The sequence below is a fragment of the Physella acuta genome, unplaced genomic scaffold (assembly GCF_028476545.2).
Source record: "Physella acuta isolate Inbredline_101_S28 unplaced genomic scaffold, ASM2847654v3 ptg000144l, whole genome shotgun sequence".
Lineage (NCBI taxonomy): Eukaryota > Metazoa > Mollusca > Gastropoda > Physidae > Physella > Physella acuta.
Window position 1 is genome coordinate 372824 of NW_026731663.1, and position 21917 is coordinate 394740.

General features: G+C 39.1%; 1 protein-coding gene across 3 annotated transcripts in view; it reads right to left on the reverse strand.

The window, feature by feature from the left end:
* Window positions 1-5426: 5426 nt before the first annotated feature.
* Window positions 5427-21917, reverse strand: part of LOC131935399 (aquaporin-4-like) — a 34754-nt gene continuing 18263 nt past the window's right edge. For 2 of the 3 annotated variants that reach the window (XM_059291787.1, XM_059291786.1), the window contains exons 4-8: window positions 15209-15317; window positions 13905-14041; window positions 12674-12754; window positions 9506-9655; window positions 5427-7118 (exon numbers count right to left, since the gene is read on the reverse strand). In XM_059291787.1, the coding sequence (XP_059147770.1) occupies window positions 7017-7118; window positions 9506-9655; window positions 12674-12754; window positions 13905-14041; window positions 15209-15317 (579 nt within the window). In that variant the 3' untranslated portion in view covers window positions 5427-7016. Of the gene's footprint in view, window positions 7119-9505; window positions 9656-12294; window positions 12374-12673; window positions 12755-13904; window positions 14042-15208; window positions 15318-21917 lie in introns of all 3 variants that reach the window. The other variant, XM_059291788.1, reaches the window with a different exon arrangement.

Here is a 21917-nt window from a genome sequence, read left to right on the forward strand (position 1 = left end):
CCTGCTAATGTCCGTCCAACATCTGACCACACCTGCTAATGTCCGTCCAACATCTGACTACACATGCTAATGTCCGTCCAACATCTGGCCACACCAATTAATGTCCGTCCAACATCTGACCACACCTGCTAATGTCCGTCCAACATCTGACCACACCTGCTAATGTCCGTCCAACATCTGACCACACCAATTAATGTCCGTCCAACATCTGACCACACCTGCTAATGTCCGTCCAACATCTCACCACACCTGCTAATGTCCGTCCAACATCTGACCACACCTGCTAATGTCCGTCCAACATCTGACCACACCTGCTAATGTCCGTCCAACATCTGACCACACCTGCTAATGTCCGTCCAACATCTGACTACACTTGCTAATGTCCGTCCAACATCTGACCACACCTGCTAATGTCCGTCCAACATCTGACCACACCTGCTAATGTCCGTCCAACATCTGACCACACCTGCTAATGTCCGTCCAACATCTCACCACACCTGCTAATGTCCGTCCAACATCTGACCACACCTGCTAATGTCCGTCCAACATCTCACCACACCTGCTAATGTCCGTCCAACATCTGACCACAACTGCTAATGTCCGTCCAACATCTGACTACACTTGCTAATGTCCGTCCAACATCTGACCACACCTGCTAATGTCCGTCCAACATCTGACCACACCTGCTAATGTCCGTCCAACATCTGACCACACCTGCTAATGTCCGTCCAACATCTGACCACACTTGCTAATGTCCGTCCAACATCTGACCACACCTGCTAATGTCCGTCCAACATCTGACTACACTTGCTAATGTCCGTCCAACATCTGACCACACCAATTAATGTCCGTCCAACATCTGACCACACCTGCTAATGTCCGTCCAACATCTGACCACACCTGCTAATGTCCGTCCAACATCTGACCACACTTGCTAATGTCCGTCCAACATCTGACCACACCTGCTAATGTCCGTCCAACATCTGACCACACCTGCTAATGTCCGTCCAACATCTGACCACACCAATTAATGTCCGTCCAACATCTGACCACACCTGCTAATGTCCGTCCAACATCTGACCACACTTGCTAATGTCCGTCCAACATCTGACCACACCTGCTAATGTCCGTCCAACATCTGACCACACCTGCTAATGTCCGTCCAACATCTGACCACACCTGCTAATGTCCGTCCAACATCTGACCACACCTGCTAATGTCCGTCCAACATCTGACCACACTTGCTAATGTCCGTCCAACATCTGACCACACTTGCTAATGTCCGTCCAACATCTCACCACACCTGCTAATGTCCGTCCAACATCTGACCACACCTGCTAATGTCCGTCCAACATCTGACCACACCTGCTAATGTCCGTCCAACATCTGACCACACCTGCTAATGTCCGTCCAACATCTGACCACACCTGCTAATGTCCGTCCAACATCTGACCACACTTGCTAATGTCCGTCCAACATCTCACCACACCTGCTAATGTCCGTCCAACATCTGACCACACTTGCTAATGTCCGTCCAACATCTCACCACACCTGCTAATGTCCGTCCAACATCTGACCACACCTGCTAATGTCCGTCCAACATCTGACCACACCAACTAATGTCCGTCCAACATCTGACCACACCTGCTAATGTCCGTCCAACATCTGACCACACTTGCTAATGTCCGTCCAACATCTGACCACACTTGCTAATGTCCGTCCAACATCTGACCACACTTGCTAATGTCCGTCCAACATCTGACCACACTTGCTAATGTCCGTCCAACATCTCACCACACCTGCTAATGTTCTACCACACCTGTACCTTAGTCTACCACAACACCTTCCCACACGAAATAGACAAGCACCACAATTATGGCACCACCAACTGATGGTAGTACAGCCAAACTCCGCTCACCCATGTATGTTTTTATTGCACGCTGTCCTATGTTTATTTTAGTGCGTCCTACGACTAGTAGAACTGATAACACAACTATTCGCGATTTTAAAAATAAACACCTTATTTTCAAACTCAGCGTTCTTCGCGAAGCAATTTCAGTTTAACGATACACGCATTTAAAAAAAAATCAACAAAAAGAAAAAAAAACGAGAAACGATATTATCTGAACCCAGTGAAGAAAAAAATATTCGCATAGAACAGTGTAGTTATTGTATGAAAAATTTTCTGGGTCAAATATTTGGTTCTTGCCTTATGAAATTATTTCTTAACGGATTTTTTTTTCCTACAAGTGTTAGGTTGAATGGGTTTTTCGCCTCTACGTATTTTTTGTGTGTTGGAGTGTATGTTGGTGTGTGTGTGTTAGTGTGTGTTGGTGTGTGTGTGTTGGTGTGTATTAGATACCGTGCGTGTAATAAAACTTGTAGGTGTAGTTTTATCAACTGAATTCTGTTTTATGGGTAGGGTGATAAAGGTCATTGTTAGGTAAAAATGTTTGTGGTTTATTTTTTTTATTATAATTTGTGATAAATTACTGCTGTCCCGGCTAGGGGGTTTGATTATTATGACGGCTGTCGACCCACCCACCCCCACCCCCCCCCCCCCCCACCCCCCCTATACTTGTGACGCTATAGAGATAAAGCTTTGTTGATCTAAGCAAATTTCTATTTTGCTTATCACAAGATGATTCACAACATGCCGTCAATGTTGGGTTTATTGGTGAGTCTGTGCTGAACGCTGACAGAGGTTAACTGAAGGCCTATTATACCAATGTCTTGACGTGTAGTTAGCGGTACCAACCAATCTTTAGCTCTGTGAGTCTTTAGATGCCTGTATAAGTCGCCTCGCTAGCTGCATCAAACAATCATCAGTACGAAGCCATATATCTAGCTGAATCTAGACCTTTCAACTTTTATACGTCTATACATCACTTCTGGAAACACTCCCACCCCCCCCCCCCCCCTAAATCTGTTGTTGCTGCTATTGAAGTACCACATCTAAAGTACGACTGCTATAGAACTATTACACCTAATGTACCACTGCTATATAAGTATCACACCTAATGTACTACTGCTATTGAAGTATCACACCTAATGTACTGCTACTGAAGTATCACACCTAAAGTACTACTGCTATTGAAGTATCACACCTAATGTACTGATATTAAAGTATCACACCTAAGTAAGACTGCTATAGAAGTACGAATCACCTACAATTTTCTCCCCATAAACCGCTACCACCGAGTCAATTTCTTCCCCCTTTAAAAAGAAGAGTTCCCCACACATTGACGAGTCCACCTCTGATATTTTAATCAAACTGATTAGAGCGCGCAAGATGGCGGGGGATTCTTTTTGATTCCAAGTGCTCGTTCTACGCCAAAGATTTTTGTGGAGTTTTCATTGCTAGGGTTTAATGGCCGCTCTTCTTAAACCACTGAGGTGCCTTAGAGAGAGAATTTAGAAGTTTTAAAATTCTCAGGTGTAGGCTACTAGATCTGCAGACCTCCCAACGGATGAGAGGCTTTTAAAGTAGATATGCCTCGGCAAGTTTGTAATTAATTTTAGATTAATTAATCAGTGAGACTGGACTGCACTTTGCTTAGGTTTCACTTGATTAAAGTGTCTTAGTGGGAGTTCCAGTTGAGTTTTTATTTTGTACAATTATTTTTGACGGAAGATCACACAATATTTTTCATCTCAGAAAAGATCAAATAAAACTGGTTTAAAAAACGAACAGATTTTTATTTACATATAAAAGATAACATAAACTACTACACTTTGAATGATGAAATGTGCAAAGACAAATAGTAGACAAAAAAATAATTTAAAATAAAAGTCTTGCAAAAGTTGGGCAGAATATTGAGCTAAGGCCTTAGCAGCCAGCAGCCAAATGATAACATGAACAACTGCATCTCATACCTAGATGTTTTTTTTTAAGGAGAAACATTTATCATATGTAGCCACCTAGTAACATCAGAGTGCAAAAAATATGTGAGAGGCCCAAGGTAAATGGACAGTGGTCAATGAACAATAATTAATATGGTGGTAGATTCAGTGGCGTAGCGAGGTCGGGTGTTACCCGGTGCGGCACTTAATGGTGTCACCCCCCAGAGGCGTAGCGACCCTTCCCTGCGCCCGGGGACAAACTTTCAATTTTCAATTTGCACCCCCCCCCCCTTCCACCCTTGTCGGGATCTGTCACATTTGCTCTTAAAAGACTTTTAAACACTCGAATTAGTCACTTAATTAAGTGGAATTATCCTTTTTCTCTATATATTTTGCTACTTTTTGCCTTGGTGTCACCCCCCCCCCCAAATGGTGTCACCCGGTGCGGTCCGCACCCCCGCCCCCTCTCGCTACGCCACTGGGTAGATTGAATGTGATCAACGCATATTACAAAAGAAAGATGTGGTCAGTTCTACTTGTAGTGTGGGAGAGCCTACATTGGACTGGATAAGTAACTCCAAGAGGAGCACAGTGCTACAGCTACACCTCTCCACCCGACTGTTTTGGGCAGCTTTCTGTAGTTAAACCCAGACCAACTCACTGGATAAATGTCTACCCTCAATTGAGTTTAAAGAAAATTAATCAACCATGAATTTAGTTTTAAAAGAATAAATGTGTACCCTCAATTGAGTTTAAAGAATAAAGTTAGTTTAGTTCAGGAAATTAACATGTACCCCGATTATCTAATGAACTCACTAAAATAAAAACACCTCTAACATAGGATATTTGTGAAATAATGGCTAGATAGACAACATTAAACCAAGCAACACCCACTCAGTTCTTTTTATGGTCTAATTGGCCTAGTCATACACACATAAAAAATAGTACATTTTCATGGACAAATTGGCCTATACATATACACATAAAAAGAATATTTTCATGGACAGATGAGCCTAAACAAACTCCCATAACAAAAAATATTTTCATGGACATATCACCCTAGTCATAGAACTCAAACTATTGTTGAAAGGAAAACAAATGCAGTACAAGTTAGTTAACCAAGAAGGCACTGTGTGTTGTGGCAGGTCATGGCTTGTGGTAGTTGTACAGTTTTTGATCTGGCAATGGAAGTTCTAAGCCAGCTGATAGATTGGTGTAAAAAATGGAAGGATAGAGTTGCAATGTCATGCACTGTGATTGGTAGACGAAATGGTGGCGAAAATTGAGAAATGGAAGGCTTCATTTTAGCACCAGACAAGATACATAGAACATTATAAATGGCCAAACATTCTCTATAACACCTTCAATGCAAAGACAAACAAACTCCCATCGCTATTGGCACATTATATTCCACTACTGACACATCATATTCTACTATTGGCACATCATTCTTCTATTGGCACATCATGTTCCACTATTGGCATAATACATTCCACTATTGCCACACCATATTGTACTATTGACACACCATATTGAACTATTGACACACCATTTTAGTTTTACAAAGCAATCCTAGTGTCAGGGAACAAGCAATGCCAGCCATTCCATTTCTCAGTTTCAATACAAAAGTTAATTGAATACAGGAACATCTTGCATATCTTTTTCCTATTGACTACGGTATAAATAAAATCTAAGTAATGTTAGATACAATGATACATGTATGTACTTATTTAAAAAAGAATGAATGTATAAATATAATATGTATGTATAATAAGATATTGTTTGTAATACATTTCACCAACACACTATATACAGGTGTGGTTTTAAAAATTTCTATATTTTATAACATTTTAATATAAAACATTGTATTGATTAGTTGCCATTCATTATACAGTTTTAATCAGCAAAATTAATCCCACTTCACACAAGTTTAAAATATTATTATTAAGATATATATGTATATATAAAATTGTCTATAAAACTAATTCTTACTCATGCTGTTTCTGTCAACATTTAATTTAGTTAAAAATTGACATGTATATTTGCACTCACAATATTCAATTCAGTTCTAGAGGCTTCTAAATTACTTTTGCACATTAAACATCAAAGTACTAAATCAAACATACATAAAGCAGATTCAAAATTGTATAAAAACAGATTTAATTTGGTACAATGAATTAAAACTTTAAAAGAAAGGCAAAGTGTGGGTTTAAATGTAAGAAAGATAATTCATAAATTAACAAGAATAATTTTATTTCCCAGTTGTCTCTCCTGATTTCATATCACAACAAAAAAAACTCAACACTCTTTAAAAGAGCTCTAATAATATATAATCCATGTTACATTTACTCGGACAATTGTAACAGTTGAGACTATCAATTGTACTGTATACTGAATCAACACTAAAACAACAGGGTGCAGAACAAAGTAATGATAAACGTGAAAAATCTTCCATATGGAAATAAGTGTCCAGGATTTTGTGATGTGATGGCCATGTTACAAGTCACCTCCCCTGAATGTTTACAATGGCTAATTTGTGTGTACCACAAAAACATTTCATCCCATCCATGGACAGTGAGAAACAGATGATGACTAGCTACTAGCACTAGTACTTCCACATAATACTGAACATTTGAAAACATTATTTATCAAAGTACATTTTTTAAAATGTTCATTGTCATAAATGACATATAAGCCATTGTCTAAAGACAATTCATAATTAAAGCTAAATGCCAAGTTTTAAAATTGTTTGAAACACAATACATGCATGCATTATTAAAGATGAAATTTAGATGTAAAAAAGCTTTGGTAGTAGATCAATCACATGAAATAATTTATTGGATGATGTTGTCATTCTTTATTGCTCATCTTCTAAGCTAATAAATAAAACAGTAATACCTTGCTTTTTTAAGCAAGTGCTTTGGTATTCTTTGATGTGAAATACTAGCAAAAAGAGCTATATTTAAAAATACTTAAATAAAACCTAATTCAAAACATAAATAATATTGTTATAAATATTTTGTTAGGAAAATAGCAAAATTAAATTAATTATCCATTTACTACTACACTAATTAATTAAATGTTTACCAATTTGACTAATGAGGCACATATGTTCTCTGCTTATATTGCTATACACATGGCAAGGGTTTGGAAATGCTGATCTTGGCCTGTACTTAGATTCTAGAGGTAGATGAGGTGGAGCCAAACTTCTTTTCCTTCTCCTGGAGAACCTCGCCTTCCTCCTGCTCTTCATCAGGATCCTCAATAATCCTCACCTGCATGATACACGTTTTAATTTAGTCTACCTTGTTACCTCAACAATCAACACCTGAATGATACACGTTTTAATTAAGTCTACCTTGTTACCTCAATAATCCTCACCTGCATGATACACGTTTTAATTAAGTCTACCTTGTTACCTCAATAATCTCACCTGCATGATACATGTTTTAATTAAGTCTACCTTGTTACCTCAATAACCCTCACATGAATGATACACGTTTTAATTAAGTCTACCTTGTTACCTCAATAATCTCACCTGAATGATAAACGTTTTAATTAAGTCTACCTTGTTACCTCAATAACCCTCACATGAATGATACACGTTTTAATTAAGTCTACCTTGTTACCTCAATAATCCTCACCTGCATGATACACGTTTTAATTAAGTCTACATTGTTACCTCAATAATCCTCACCTGCATGATACACGTTTTAATTAAGTCTACCTTGTTACCTCAATAATCCTCACCTGCATGATACACGTTTTAATTAAGTCTACCTTGTTACCTCAATAATCTCACCTGCATGATACATGTTTTAATTAAGTCTACCTTGTTACCTCAATAACCCTCACATGAATGATACACGTTTTAATTAAGTCTACCTTGTTACCTCAATAATCTCACCTGAATGATAAACGTTTTAATTAAGTCTACCTTGTTACCTCAATAACCCTCACATGAATGATACACGTTTTAATTAAGTCTACCTTGTTACCTCAATAATCCTCACCTGCATGATACACGTTTTAATTAAGTCTACATTGTTACCTCAATAATCTCACCTGAATGATAAACGTTTTAATTAAGTCTACCTTGTTACCTCAATAACCCTCACATGAATGATACACGTTTTAATTAAGTCTACCTTGTTACCTCAATAATCTCACCTGAATGATAAACGTTTTAATTAAGTCTACCTTGTTACCTCAATAACCCTCACATGAATGATACACGTTTTAATTAAGTCTACCTTGTTACCTCAATAATCTCACCTGAATGATAAACGTTTTAATTAAGTCTACCTTGTTACCTCAATAACCCTCACATGAATGATACACGTTTTAATTAAGTCTACCTTGTTACCTCAATAATCTCACCTGAATGATAAACGTTTTAATTAAGTCTACCTTGTTACCTCAATAACCCTCACATGAATGATACACGTTTTAATTAAGTCTACCTTGTTACCTCAATAATCTCACCTGAATGATAAACGTTTTAATTAAGTCTACCTTGTTACCTCAATAACCCTCACATGAATGATACACGTTTTAATTAAGTCTACCTTGTTACCTCATTAATCCTCGCATGAATGATACACGTTTTAATTAAGTCTACCTTGTTACCTCAATAATCTCACCTGAATGATACACGTTTTAATTAAGTCTACCTTGTTACCTCAATAACCCTCACATGAATGATACACGTTTTAATTAAGTCTACCTTGTTACCTCAATAACCCTCACCTGAATGATACATGTTTTAATTAAGTCTACCTTGTGATAACAGACTCGTACATAACAAATGTTAAGTCTAGAACAAAGGAGCTGCACACACAATACACCTATAACATGAGTTTATTTATAGTTTTAAATTAGAAGCTTCAAGGAAAAAGAAAGTAGGAGATGTGGAGGCACATGGGGGACTGTCATGGGGGACTGCTAGGTAGGAGCTGGCAGAGACAGGACTGTCATGGGGGACTGCCAGGTAGCAGCTGGCAGAGGCAGGACTGTCATGGGGGACTGCTAGGTAGCAGCTGGCAGAGACAGGACTGTCATGGGGGACTGCCAGGAAGCAGCTGGCAGAGGCAGGACAGCCAAAGACACATGATGCAGTATAACCAATCAACTTTACAGAAAATATGAAGCTGGCAACATGCCTGCAAAGTATACATGGATCTACTGTAGAAAAGTGTTACACATAATAGTACATTGAGGGCTACAATAGATAAAACATATACAAGTCTAACCTAGTACACTTGTTTAAAGCCAAACTTTAACCCATTAGCTACAAGTCCACCCATAGCCTGTTGTTTATAAGCCAACCTTAACCCATTAGTTACAAGCCTACCTTCTAAAAACAAGATTGCTTTGAATCTTTATATCAGTTATACTATTATGCTTTCAGTTTTTCTTTTCAGACTGTCCAGGGAAATACTGCACTTCCGCCCCCCCCCCCCAACCCTACCAGATATACACTGCTCCACCCCCCCCCCCCCACCATATAAAACAAAAGAAACATTTTTTTAAATAGAATATTACAACTGTTCACCTCTAAAAGTTTCATGTGCTCCTCCCTACCCCCCTCCAACAGAAAAGAGATCATTTAAAAATGGTGTGCAGCGCAGGATTACCATAATCTCACATTGTGCAGCCTTACCTTAATCCGTTGAGCCTTGTACTTGTCATCATCGTAATCACTGGAGAGCAAACATGCTTTGGCCTTCATCAGGCTGGCGTTGATTGCAAAGAGATGTTCGTAGAGAACTCCGGCCACGACCCCGCCTAAAATTGGTCCAACCCAGTACACCTAAATAGTAAAATGAGTGGGTACAATGTTTTTTTTTAAGGTTGACTGGGAAATGGAAACATGAGTTGGTTGAAGCTTTCAAATTTGACTGGTAAATAAATGGCAAAATAATAAAATTATCTGAGATTTGTTTTCTTTTTTTTTTTTTGTTTATCTCTTAAATGCAAATCAATTAGTAATCAAAGTATATTTATAGCACACTGTAGCCAACTACATTTAAATTTATTCTACTAGAAGGGTAGACAACTAGTTTTACAACATTACTTTTTTCATAAAAAATAGTGCTATCTGTTTTACAAAACAAAACTCCTGATATTACTTTATTACAAAATAAGCAATTGAGCATGTGCTATATAAGTACACACTCGTAAGATATAACATCTATCACAACTGGGTTACCATAACTATAGTGGATACAAGTTTTATATGATAAAAAATCCTGAAACTGCAACAAGTTGGTTAGTTTTTTAACTTAAAAAATTAAGAACTGTTATGATTTAGATCAACATAAATTAATGCAGTGTTAGTAGTAAAAAGAGTTCTTAAAACTGAGTAAGCACTGTTTAAATAGTTGAAGCTAATGAAAGCTCTATGAAGGGCAGAGATTATTAGTTTTTAAAGGTTCTGTTAGTTCAACTAAATAGTTCATAAGTTCTAATAAAATTGTTAGTGTTTAAAAAAATATTTACTAGGCCTATTTGGTTAATATTAAAATTGTTGTTAATTAGCTTGCCACTTCTGAAAGCCATGCTTCTACTTTCTGCTTGCTCTAGCCAAAAAGCTTAAGTTTGTATAAGACTTAAGTGATACATTGTCAACAGTTTTACTGTAACATACATTTAACCTAAAACCCAGTCTGACTCTACATTCGAACTGCCAATTTAAAGTTATTATGACCCAATAATTGTACAGCAGTTGTAATTATTATCATTATAATAGGGTTTGAAAGTCCCTCAAGTGTTTCATACAGAAGCTCTAACACTAAGTATACTGTTTAATTAACAATAGGCGTGGTGCATTTATAATACAAAGTTGGCAACTGTTTAGCTTTTTCATTCTATCATGAAGCCATACCCACAAACAAAAATTTATATTTGAAAACTGGAATTATAGCTGGAGTTTAAACACGTTGTTTTATACTTTTATAGGCTACATTTTTTTTTGTTAGGCTATTAATGTTAGTGGCTGCAATACTTTATCAAGTGACTACCCTTTTATAATACTTTATGTTTTTAAAATGTTGGTTTGGAAGTAGATTTTTAAAGTAGATTTTTAAGTAGATTTTTTGAGTAGTTACATTTTTTTGGTGATTAATTGAATAAATCGGGTCAGCTCAGTTCCATCTCTAAGTTTCCTCCACATTAAAGAGCCAAAACTATGGGCAATTATTAGAATTCTGAGATTAGAAACTTTGATTAAGTTTTTTTTAACATCTTTATCTCAGATTGATGTAAGTATTGTTAAAAATTTAGATGAAACAAGCTAACATGTATGTCCCATATTGAATTAAGATCTAGCTAATTCAACTGAAGGCCTAAATCACAGCATTAAAAAATCTCCAAAACTATGGGCAATTTTTTTTTTACAATTGCAAAATTTATCAATTCATTATCTAAACTGTTAGAGTAGTAAATGTTTAAATCCTTATAAAACACACATTTTGTTTTAAAGCTACTCGGAATTCGGAATAAGAAACATGCAAAACGTGTCCTATTCCAAGTCAATTACATATTTTACGGAGTTGTCCATAAATGATCTTACACTATTTGAGCCCCTCCCCTATTCAGGATCATGCATCATCCCAAAGGGTCACCCACTGTCAAATTATATAACTGTAATATAACACTAAGGACTACCATGGCACCACCCAAATCCCCCCCCCCTCCCCTTTTTAATATTAGTTGTTTATCTTGCATAAGGGGATATAACCAATAACCATAAATGTCAAAATGTTTAAGCTCCTTGATCTGTTAACTGTTTGCTGGTCTAGTACTAATAATATCCACTGTAAATTTTCGTACCTGTACCCTGTACCTAACCCTAACTCCAACCCTAGTCCTACCATACGTCGAACCCTAATTTCTAACCATAAAATTAGTTGAGATTACAATACAACCCAACACTCCTATTTTATGGAAGAGTCTATGTTCGGAATCGGTATCTATAATCATATGATCATTCTGTTAATTATTACAATCAATCACACTATTTACATTACAAACAAATTAGCAGCAATACAGATAGATCTAGGCTAGATCTAGAATTAGATTCTAATGGTAATATCGACACTATTTTAGAAAATTATACACAATTATTTAAGGCAGATTGGGTTAAACTGAATTAGTTAAAACTGTTTATCGTATCAGATCTAGAGAATCTAGATTCTACCTGATCTAGGCTAGATTGTAATATCTAGATTTAGACTTGATTCTAGATCTAGATTCTAAGTCTAGCTCTAGATTCTAGATCTATATTCATAAAGTTTGAAGCGCTAAACTTGCTAGCTTTGCTTAGTTAGACAACCAGAAATGACCTCTGCACAGTAGGAACTTCATGCGGAGAAAGAGAATGCCGTGGGAAAAATAAATTTTCAAGGCAAATATGGAGGCAACGAGCAGACATCTACTGTCAGTACGTACATCTATTAAACAAATTAGGGAAGTACTCATAAACGACAGCTGCGAGGACGCCTCCAAAGATGGGGCCTACCCAGTATACCTGGCGTGTGATAAATGCAAATGAATGAAGACAAAAAAAAAACATAACCGAAACAAACATTAATTACAACTTCTGAATATTATAATTATAAAATGATAAATGTAAAAAACAAACACAATGAAGCAAATATTCAGTCCCCTGGGTATGCCCCGTCACAGAGGAAAGGGAAAGCACAGGACAAATAAAGCTGCTGACAAATTTTTGAGTTAGTTCCCTTGTTTTATAAAAGTGCAATCTATGCTAGGCCTATTGGCTTGGAAAAGAGGTGGTTTTATTTATAGATAAGCGTTTGTTACTTACCCAATGGTTTTCCCACGTTCCCATAACGAGGGCGGGTCCAAAACTGCGAGCAGTGTTCATGCTTGACCCAGTGTAGTCAATCTGTTGGGGAAAACAGAATCAATCATTATTTAAGGTCGTTATCGATTAATATTACTCACAAATGTGTACATATGCATCTACGATAAATTAATTGTTACATTTAACCGCAAGGGCGTACCAAACTGATATCAGTAATATTACTGCATTCAACTTAATCAGTGATTTTTTTTCAGAATTTTTTCTTCCGAGAAAGTAGTGGGGGAGGGGGGGGGGGGTGTTAAGCGGACACCGGTAAACGTAAATATTATATATATTCTCATTATAACGGGCAGAACTAGACAACTCAGTATGTACTAGGCCCCTGCCCCATAGTGTGTTCGCAACTGCCTGTCATATTAGTAAACATACATTCCAAATATTGCCAAGAGTTAGTGTTAGGTTTAGAGGAGATGTGTCGGTAGTGGCAGCACAAAGTTTCTACTGCTCTTGTTCAGTTGCAGATATAGAAGACTTGAAATGCCTTATTTGTGTTTTGTTTACTTTCATACAATCAATATATGGATCACGTGACAGGCAAAATGTGTACCGTGTAGCTGGCTACGGAGGGAGGGAGGGGTCGAGTCTTACCAGACACAGATGGCACATGTTCGTGGTGTGGAGGGGGAGGCGGTGAGGGGTGTGAGTCTTACCGCCCATAGATGGTGCATGTTGTGACGGTGAGGGTGCGTCTTGGTGTGGGGTGGGGGTGAGTCTTAACGCCCATAGATGGCACATGTTGGTAGTGTTGGGTAGAGTGGTGGGGGGGTGGGGGTTGAGTCTTAGCGCTCATAGAAGACATGCTGTGATGGGGAGGAAGCGTCTTGGTGTGGGGTGGGGGTGAATATTACCGCCCAGAGGTGGCACATGCCGTGGGGGTGGGGGTGGGGGTGAGTCTTACCGCCCAGAGATGGCACATGTTCGTGGTGTGGAGGGTGGGGGGTGTCATACCGCTCGTAGATGGTACATGTTGGTAGTGTTGGGTAGAGTGGTGCAGGGGGGTGGTGGTCGAGTCTTAGCGCTCATAAAAGACACGCTGTGGGGTGGGAGGTGGGGTGTCTTACCCCCCATAGATGGTACATGCTGGTAGTGTTGCGTAGAGTGGTGGAGGGGTGGGGGCCGGGTCTTACCGCCCAGAGGTGGCACATGCCGTGGGGGTGGGGCTGAATCTTACCGCCCAGAGGTGGCACATGGTGACCGAAAGACCAATGGTCAGTGGCGCCGATCCGTTGAGGTCCTTTCTCTTGCTGTCACACGAGGCGAAGACGGTGAAGACCAGGACAAAGGTCACAAACAGCTCCACGCCAATGGCTGCAGATAGAAACAACAAAAGGTCACAATAGAAACAAAAAAAGGTCACAAACAGCTCCACGCCAATGGCTGTAGATAGAAACAACAAAAGGTCACAATAGAAACAAAAAAAGGTCACAAACAGCTCCACGCCAATGGCTGTAGATAGAAACAACAAAAGGTCACAATAGAAACAAAAAAAGGTCACAAACAGCTCCACGCCAATGGCTGTAGATAGAAACAACAAAAGGTCACAAACAGCTCCACGCCAATGGCTGCAGATAGAAACAACAAAAGGTCACAAACAGCTCCACGCCAATGGCTGCAGATAGAAACAACAAAGGTCACAAACAGCTCCACGCCAATGGCTGCAGAAAGAAACAACAAAAGGTCACAATAGAAACAACAAAAGGTCACAAACAGCTCCACGCCAATGGCTGCAGATAGAAACAACAAAAGGTCACAAACAGCTCCACGCCAATAGCTGCAGATAGAAACAACAAAAGGTCACAAACAGCTCCACGCCAATTGCTGCAGATAGAAACAACAAAGGGTCACCATAGAAACAACAAAAGGTCACAAACAGCTCCACGCCAATAGCTGCAGATAGAAACAACAAAAGGTCACAAACAGCTCCACGCCAATGGCTGCAGATAGAAACAACAAAAGGTCACAAACAGCTCCACGCCAATGGCTGCAGATAGAAACAACAAAAGGTCACAAACAGCTCCACGCCAATGGCTGCAGATAGAAACAACAAAAGGTCACAAACAGCTCCACGCCAATGGCTGCAGATAGAAACAACAAAAGGTCACAAACAGCTCCACGCCAATAGCTGCAGATAGAAACAACAAAAGGTCACAAACAGCTCCACGCCAATGGCTGCAGATAGAAACAACAAAAGGTCACAAACAGCTCCACGCCAATAGCTGCAGATAGAAACAACAAAAGGTCACAAACAGCTGAAACGCCAACAACATATATACAGAACTGTTTTAAGAAAATATTCTGTCATAGTTAAACTAATTATACATAGGAGTTTGGCTTTGCTTTGTAAGGCGTGCTTCAACTTTTTGCTCGCGGATAATTGAATCAAAGCTATTTTATGAGCTTTCTATTTTTTATAATTATGTTTTATAACAATACTTGCTGATTGGTTGATTATAAAGTTTACATTTTTTGACTGACCTTGACCCACTGTAATTTTGTTGCTGACCAAGGTCATCCCGAGATTGCCGTGGTGAGCTTCCGGTGTGACGCCCATCAGGATTCCGGCTCCCACTACTGCTCCAATCAGCTGTGGAGAGGGGGGGGGGGGGGTGACGTAATGATTATTATTAACACAACTCACTGACGTCAAAACAACACCACTAACACACCATACGTCATCACAAACACCAAAGTCGACTTTAATAACCCCGTGAGTTTTCACTTATGATATGGTGGGGTATTGCTAAGGGGTCATCCATTAATGACGTCGCGCTTTTTTGACGATTTTTACCTCCCCCCCCCCTGCGTCAAACATCGTCACAAAAAGCCAACCCACCCCCCTAAAATGACGACACACCTCAGCCTACAACCCCCCCCCCCCCCTCAAAATTGCCGTCGAATTTTTCTTAAAAAATCTGTATTTTTTCAAAATCTTTGTCAACATAGAGTTTTTTAATCAATTTCTTTTACAATTTATTAAAACAGTTTACTAAAACGCGAAATAAGGGCTAAAATTCGTTTTCTAACATTGCTTTTTTATAATGCAAAAGTGTGACGTCGCACTATCTGCCCCCCACCCCCTCATCATATACCGTCACAAAATTACGGCCCCCCACCCTCCCCCTACGATTGTGACGTCATTTATGGACGACCCCTAACCCGATAGTTCTGAATTCGAAACTCAGTGCCTGAAATATGATCCTCGAAGCCAAAATCACAATCCAACTGGAAATTTGGCTGTGAGATCTTCACTCCCAGTTTGTTCCTGAGCTTTGGGCTCAAAAATCTCGATCAAAATATAACATTTGGCTTAGAGAATTTAAATGCATCAGCTGACAATATGTGATTTTGTTTTTTAACGATGACAAACGTAGATAATCAGTTGTCGAACCTGTCTGTAGAATATTTTTTCTCCGGGTAAAGTAATCGAATGGTTTTGTTTGGAATGTTATCACCTTTGTATGTGGTGTATTTTTAAACCAGGGGCGTGAGTAAGGATTCAACAGTTGACTTATACCGTAGTTTTACGATCTGTAGGTCAGGGTGGGCTAGTCTTGTAGATGGGTCAAGTTTGAACATTAAACCTACAGGTTTAAGGTTTAGGATCTGTAGGTCAGGGTGGGCTAGCCTTGTACATGGGTCAAGTTTGAACATTAAACCTACAGGTTTAAGGTTTAGGATCTGTAGGTCAGGGTGGGCTAGCCTTGTACATGGGTCAAGTTTGAACATTAAACCTACAGGTTTAAGGTTTAGGATCTGTAGGTCAGGGTGGGCTAGCCTTGTACATGGGTCAAGTTTGAACATTAAGGTTTAGAAGCTGTAGATTAGGGTGAGCTAGATATGAGTAAAGTTTAAACTTGAACCCTAAACTATAGCCTTGAGATTATTGATTTAGTACGACATCTACCGGCTTCACCCAACCCTCCCCTCCACGCACATCCTAAGCTTAGAGTAATTAAATTATGAATCATTTAGACGGTTTCTTAGAGGGTATGTGACGTCATCTAGTGGTGAATGAGGGTGGGGCTGGTGGAGATCTTTTAACAGTTTCTTTTTTTTCCTCGAACAGCTGGGTAGTTTTGTATAAAGTGAAACAGGATTGGTTAAGTAGGTATTTGAACAGTTTTGTATTCGAATAGAACTTCAATTTTATACCACCTTAATTTTTTTTTTAAACTGAATTGTAACGGAAAACGTTTTGAGTAAAGCGAAAGTTGCGGCGACTACTCGAAGGGCCTAGAATATTTAAAAAAAAAAGAAAAGTAATAAATTGTCTTATATCTGGTCAGCTTTAATAGACGTAATCTTTGGGGAAAATTTTTACCACTGTACCACTGCCACTGTACCACGACTGCTGTTGCACTAATGTTATACCACTAATAATGTACCACGACTGTTGTACCACTACTGTTGTACCACTACTGTTGTACCACTACTGTTGTACCACTAACGTTGTACCACTACTGTTGTACTACTACTGTTGTACCACTAACGTTGTATCACTACTGCTGTACCACTAACATTGTACCACTAACGTTGTACCACTACTGTTGTACCACTACTGTTGTACCACTACTGTTGTACCACTACTGTTGTACCAATCCTGCTGTATCACTACTGTTGTACCACTAACGTTGTACCACTACTGTTGTACCACTACTGTTGTACAACTACTGTTGTACCACTAACGTTGTACCACTACTGTTGTACCACTACTGTTGTACCACAACTGTTGTACCACTACTATTGTACTACAACTGTTGTACCACAACTATTGTACCACAACCACTGTACCACAACTGTTGTACCACAACTGTTGTACCACAACCACTGTACCACAACTGTTGTACCACAACCACTGTACCACAACTGTTGTACCACAACTGTTGTACCACAACTGTTGTACCACAACTGTTATACCACCTCCCCTATACCACGCTAGCATGAATCAATCCCGTACGCCGCAGGAAGAAGTCGGCACGTGCATCAGGTCGAGAGACGATCGATACCTTTTACTCACCGTCAATCGACAGTCTAACTGGTCACGTGACAAGCTATAATCGTCTTCAGCAGAAGATTTAAAAAACATCTACGGTAAAGAGCGTATGTTGTATGTATGAAAGATGGGGGAGGGGGGGGGGGTTGGCTGCAGATGTTATTTTAAACCTTCAACTCGATATGGTATAATTTCTATAATGAGAATTTAATGAGGGTGCCCAGCGTCTTGACATTAAGGTCACGTGTTCCATGCTGCAACAGAGTGGTCGTGGTGGGGGAAGGGGATAGAGATCGATATACCTGTTTGAGATTTAATGGGGCGTATTGAAATAACCGCGGGCTGTAATACATTCAAAGATGGCTGCCCTTAGAATGCAACAAGAGTTAACGTTACAGGTTTTTAAGCGAAAATACATACGTTTAAAAATTTATTTTGTTTTAACAAAAATATATTAGTAGCTTCATAATATTTGAAATGCAAATTCAATATATTAAATATAAGAAATAGCTGTAGGACTTCGCGGTTTTGTAGTTAGACCGTACACTCCCACACATACATACATATACACACACACACACACACAAATATTTATATATATATATATATATATATATATATATATATATATATATATATATATATATATATATATAGTTACATAAAGGTAAGAAGCAGTATTTCGTTATCCTCACCATTTCTCTAACATTATTGAACATAATGTGGTAGCCTCCCCTGTTCCCTAGCACCCACCAATTATTGTTAATCATCTCCCTTGGTTTACCATAGGTTTGTATCGATTAGCTCTACCTGTAGCATCAGGGGAGTTAGTCTGATTGTTTTATTAGCCATTCATCCACAGTGGCTTCGGTTGGCATCGCGAAGGAAAGGAAAAGAAGATGGAATTTTATTGATCTTTGGCTTTTATTGATCGTTGGCTTAAACCGCGGAAATTATTTTTTAATCCTACATGTTTAGGCCTATTTTTTAAAGTTTTACGGGATAAACTAATTACGTAATTACTGTTAGGCATTAATAAGTCAATAGTGATGTTATTAAATACAGACCCACTGCGTTGATTGTACTCTCACAGTGTGTGTAAAATATATTCTTTGTGATCTAATGCCGCGTTAAGAAATAATTGATCAGACTATCTTGCTATCTTGTTCGTTATCTTCTTTGTTCACGGATAAGACTAGATTATCTTTAACATCCATTTAAATCGATTTAGAAAGAAAAATCATGCGCACATCGCTTCTCAAACAGTCGCAAGCCCCTCGTCCATGTCACGGATAATGGACAGTCGTTAGCCTCTTGACCATGCCCCGACAGTCGTTAGCCCCTAAGCCATGCCCCAACTAATGGACAGTCGTTAGCCCCTAAGCCATGTCCCAACTAATGGACAGTCGTTAGCCCCTGGTCTATGCCCCAGCTAATGGACAGTCGTTAGCCCTGGTCCATGCCCCGACAGTCGTTAGCCCTGGTCCATGCCCCGACAGTCGTTAGCCCTGGTCCATACCTCGACAGTCGTTAGCCCTGGTCCATGCCCCGGCTTATGGACAGTCGTTAGTCCCTGGTCCATGCCCCGACAGTCGTTAGCCCCTAGCCATGTCCCAACTAATGGACAGTCGTTAGCCCTGGTCCATGCCCCGACAGTCATTAGCCCCTAGCCATGTCCCCTAATGGACAGTCGTTAGCCCTGGTCCATGCCCCGACAGTCATTAGCCCCTAGCCATGTCCCAACTAATGGACAGTCGTTAGCCCTGGTCCATGCCCCGACAGTCATTAGCCCCTAGCCATGTCCCAGCTAATGGACAGTCGTTAGTCCCTGGTCCATGCCCCGACAGTCGTTAGCCCCTAGCCATGTCCCAACTAATGGACAGTCGTTAGCCCTGGTCCATGCCCCGACAGTCATTAGCCCCTAGCCATGTCCCAACTAATGGACAGTCGTTAAACCCTGGCATGAGAGTCCTAACTAGAATGTGTGGTGTTTGGTGTTTGGTGTTTAAAATCTTCTTCAACCATCAACCCTCTGGTATCAACTTATCTGGTTTGTTTCGTTGGTTTGAGGTTAGGATCAATAGGTAATTTATAATTGCCCTGTAAAATATTTTACAAATATTTGTTCCTGGTGGGGGAGGGAGATAATATGCTTCAGGGAACTCTCGTGAATGTCTAGAAAATTGGGTTGTGACATCGACCCCTGTATGACAGTATAGGATCGGTTTTCTTCACTATAGTAATCGCATTCACAACCTGTCCTGCTTTATAAATATCGATGGGAAAAAAGTTAATGTCTTAACGCAGTGTGTGGACTGAAAAAAATCGTTTGTGTTTTAAATTATTGATTCGTGTTACATTTACGGGGCTATTTTTGGCACTTTTTGTTGTTTTAAAATTTTTAACTAAATATTTTTTCTTCACTTTTCATCATCTAGTTTACATGAAATTATGAAATTAACGTACATTTTACAAGCCGATTAAACACATACACACACGCACTCACGTTTTGCAGTCTTTAATTTATAAATCTAAAACATGACAGATCCTCAGCAATAGTATATATTTTACAATTCGCATCTCTTTCGGATTATATAGTAGGTGTGTTTGTAGAATTAGGTATCTTGTGGTCAGTAGCCTAGGGTCAATTCCCCCTCAGACCTGGCGACATACGGACTGAAGTCTGAGAACCGAACCCAAACCTTTTGGGTCAGCTTCATCTGTGCCTTCTCTCGACCATGCCAATTAGGTATCGTTTTATGTATCATCGTACATGCACAACACAAGATTGTTCTAGAAACGTTTCAATTTTTTAAAACGATATACTAATACAGTAGCTGATGAACCGATGTATTTCAAAATTTTAAAACAAATTACTAATACAGTAGTGGATGAACGGGTGTTGTCGTTAGTTCGGACAGTGCGCTGTCTATAAACTTTCTACAATGGGAGTGAAGTCTGACAGATGTTATAATTTTAATTGACACACAATGCGCGTGTTTGTTGTCAACTAATATTACCACTTTAATTGAGAGACAGCACATTGATTGTTGGCATCACATCCGCTTTTTGTTAAGGGTAGTGACTAACTCGAGTCAGTTACCGAGTTATTAAAAATAAAAGGTAACTTTTTAGACAGTAAAGTTTACGTTTTAGACATTAAAGTTTACGTTTTAGACGTTAAAGTTAACGTTTTAGACATAAATGTAACGTTTTAGACATAAAAGTTAACGTTTTATTACATAAAAGGTAACGTTTTAGACCTGCAGATAGCTATTGAAGTAACGCAAGCAGTGTTTCTTCCAGACTTTTTTCTCCGGGGGGCACTTGAAATTTTCGGGGGGGGGGGGGGGGCGGACACTGTTAAAAGTATATATTTTCTATATAAATTTCATTTCGTTCGGGGGGGGGGGGTAGATTTTTTTCTGAACGCAAGCGACATTTAGTTCTCTAGTAGTTTTGTCTCTTGTATCTCAGCGTGCTTTTAACTTTCAATATCCGTCATTTGAAACTTGTTAATTCATTTTTTACTTGTTTTTCATACAAGTTGACAAGACTCGAGGACGGATTTAGAATCCAACCCACAGTTTTTATTAAGAGATTGAAGTGCAGCTTTTATTTAAAACCCACCGCTTCTACTTTTCCGGATACAATACTAAAACTATTCTACTGTTATTTTTTCATTTCAATTTACGCTATTTATAATTTGTAATTTTAACTGGAAGTAATTTAGAGCAAGAAGGTAAATATAGAATGTAGAGGGTTAAAAGCAATCTCTATAAATAGTACTAAATCTGTAGTATGCGCATGAGTGATGTTTTCAATAGAGCTGTATTGTATCGTCATAGTGTGTGTGGGTGTGTGAATGTGTGGGTGTGTGGGTGGAGAGTAATGCGGACACAATGTGACATCAAAATAGACTACACAATAGAATCACACACATGCCTAACCTTCAAGAGACTCACTGTCAGTAAAGTTCAATGTCAGATTTTGGTGTCTGTCACTTGAAGGAGCCGATCGAGGGGATGAAACAACACATGTACATGCTACAGGTGTACATAACACAACACATGTACATCCTACAGGTGTGTACATAACACAACACATGTACATGCTACAGGTGTGTACATAACACAACACATGTACATGCTACAGGTGTGTACATACAGACAACACATGTACATGCTAAAG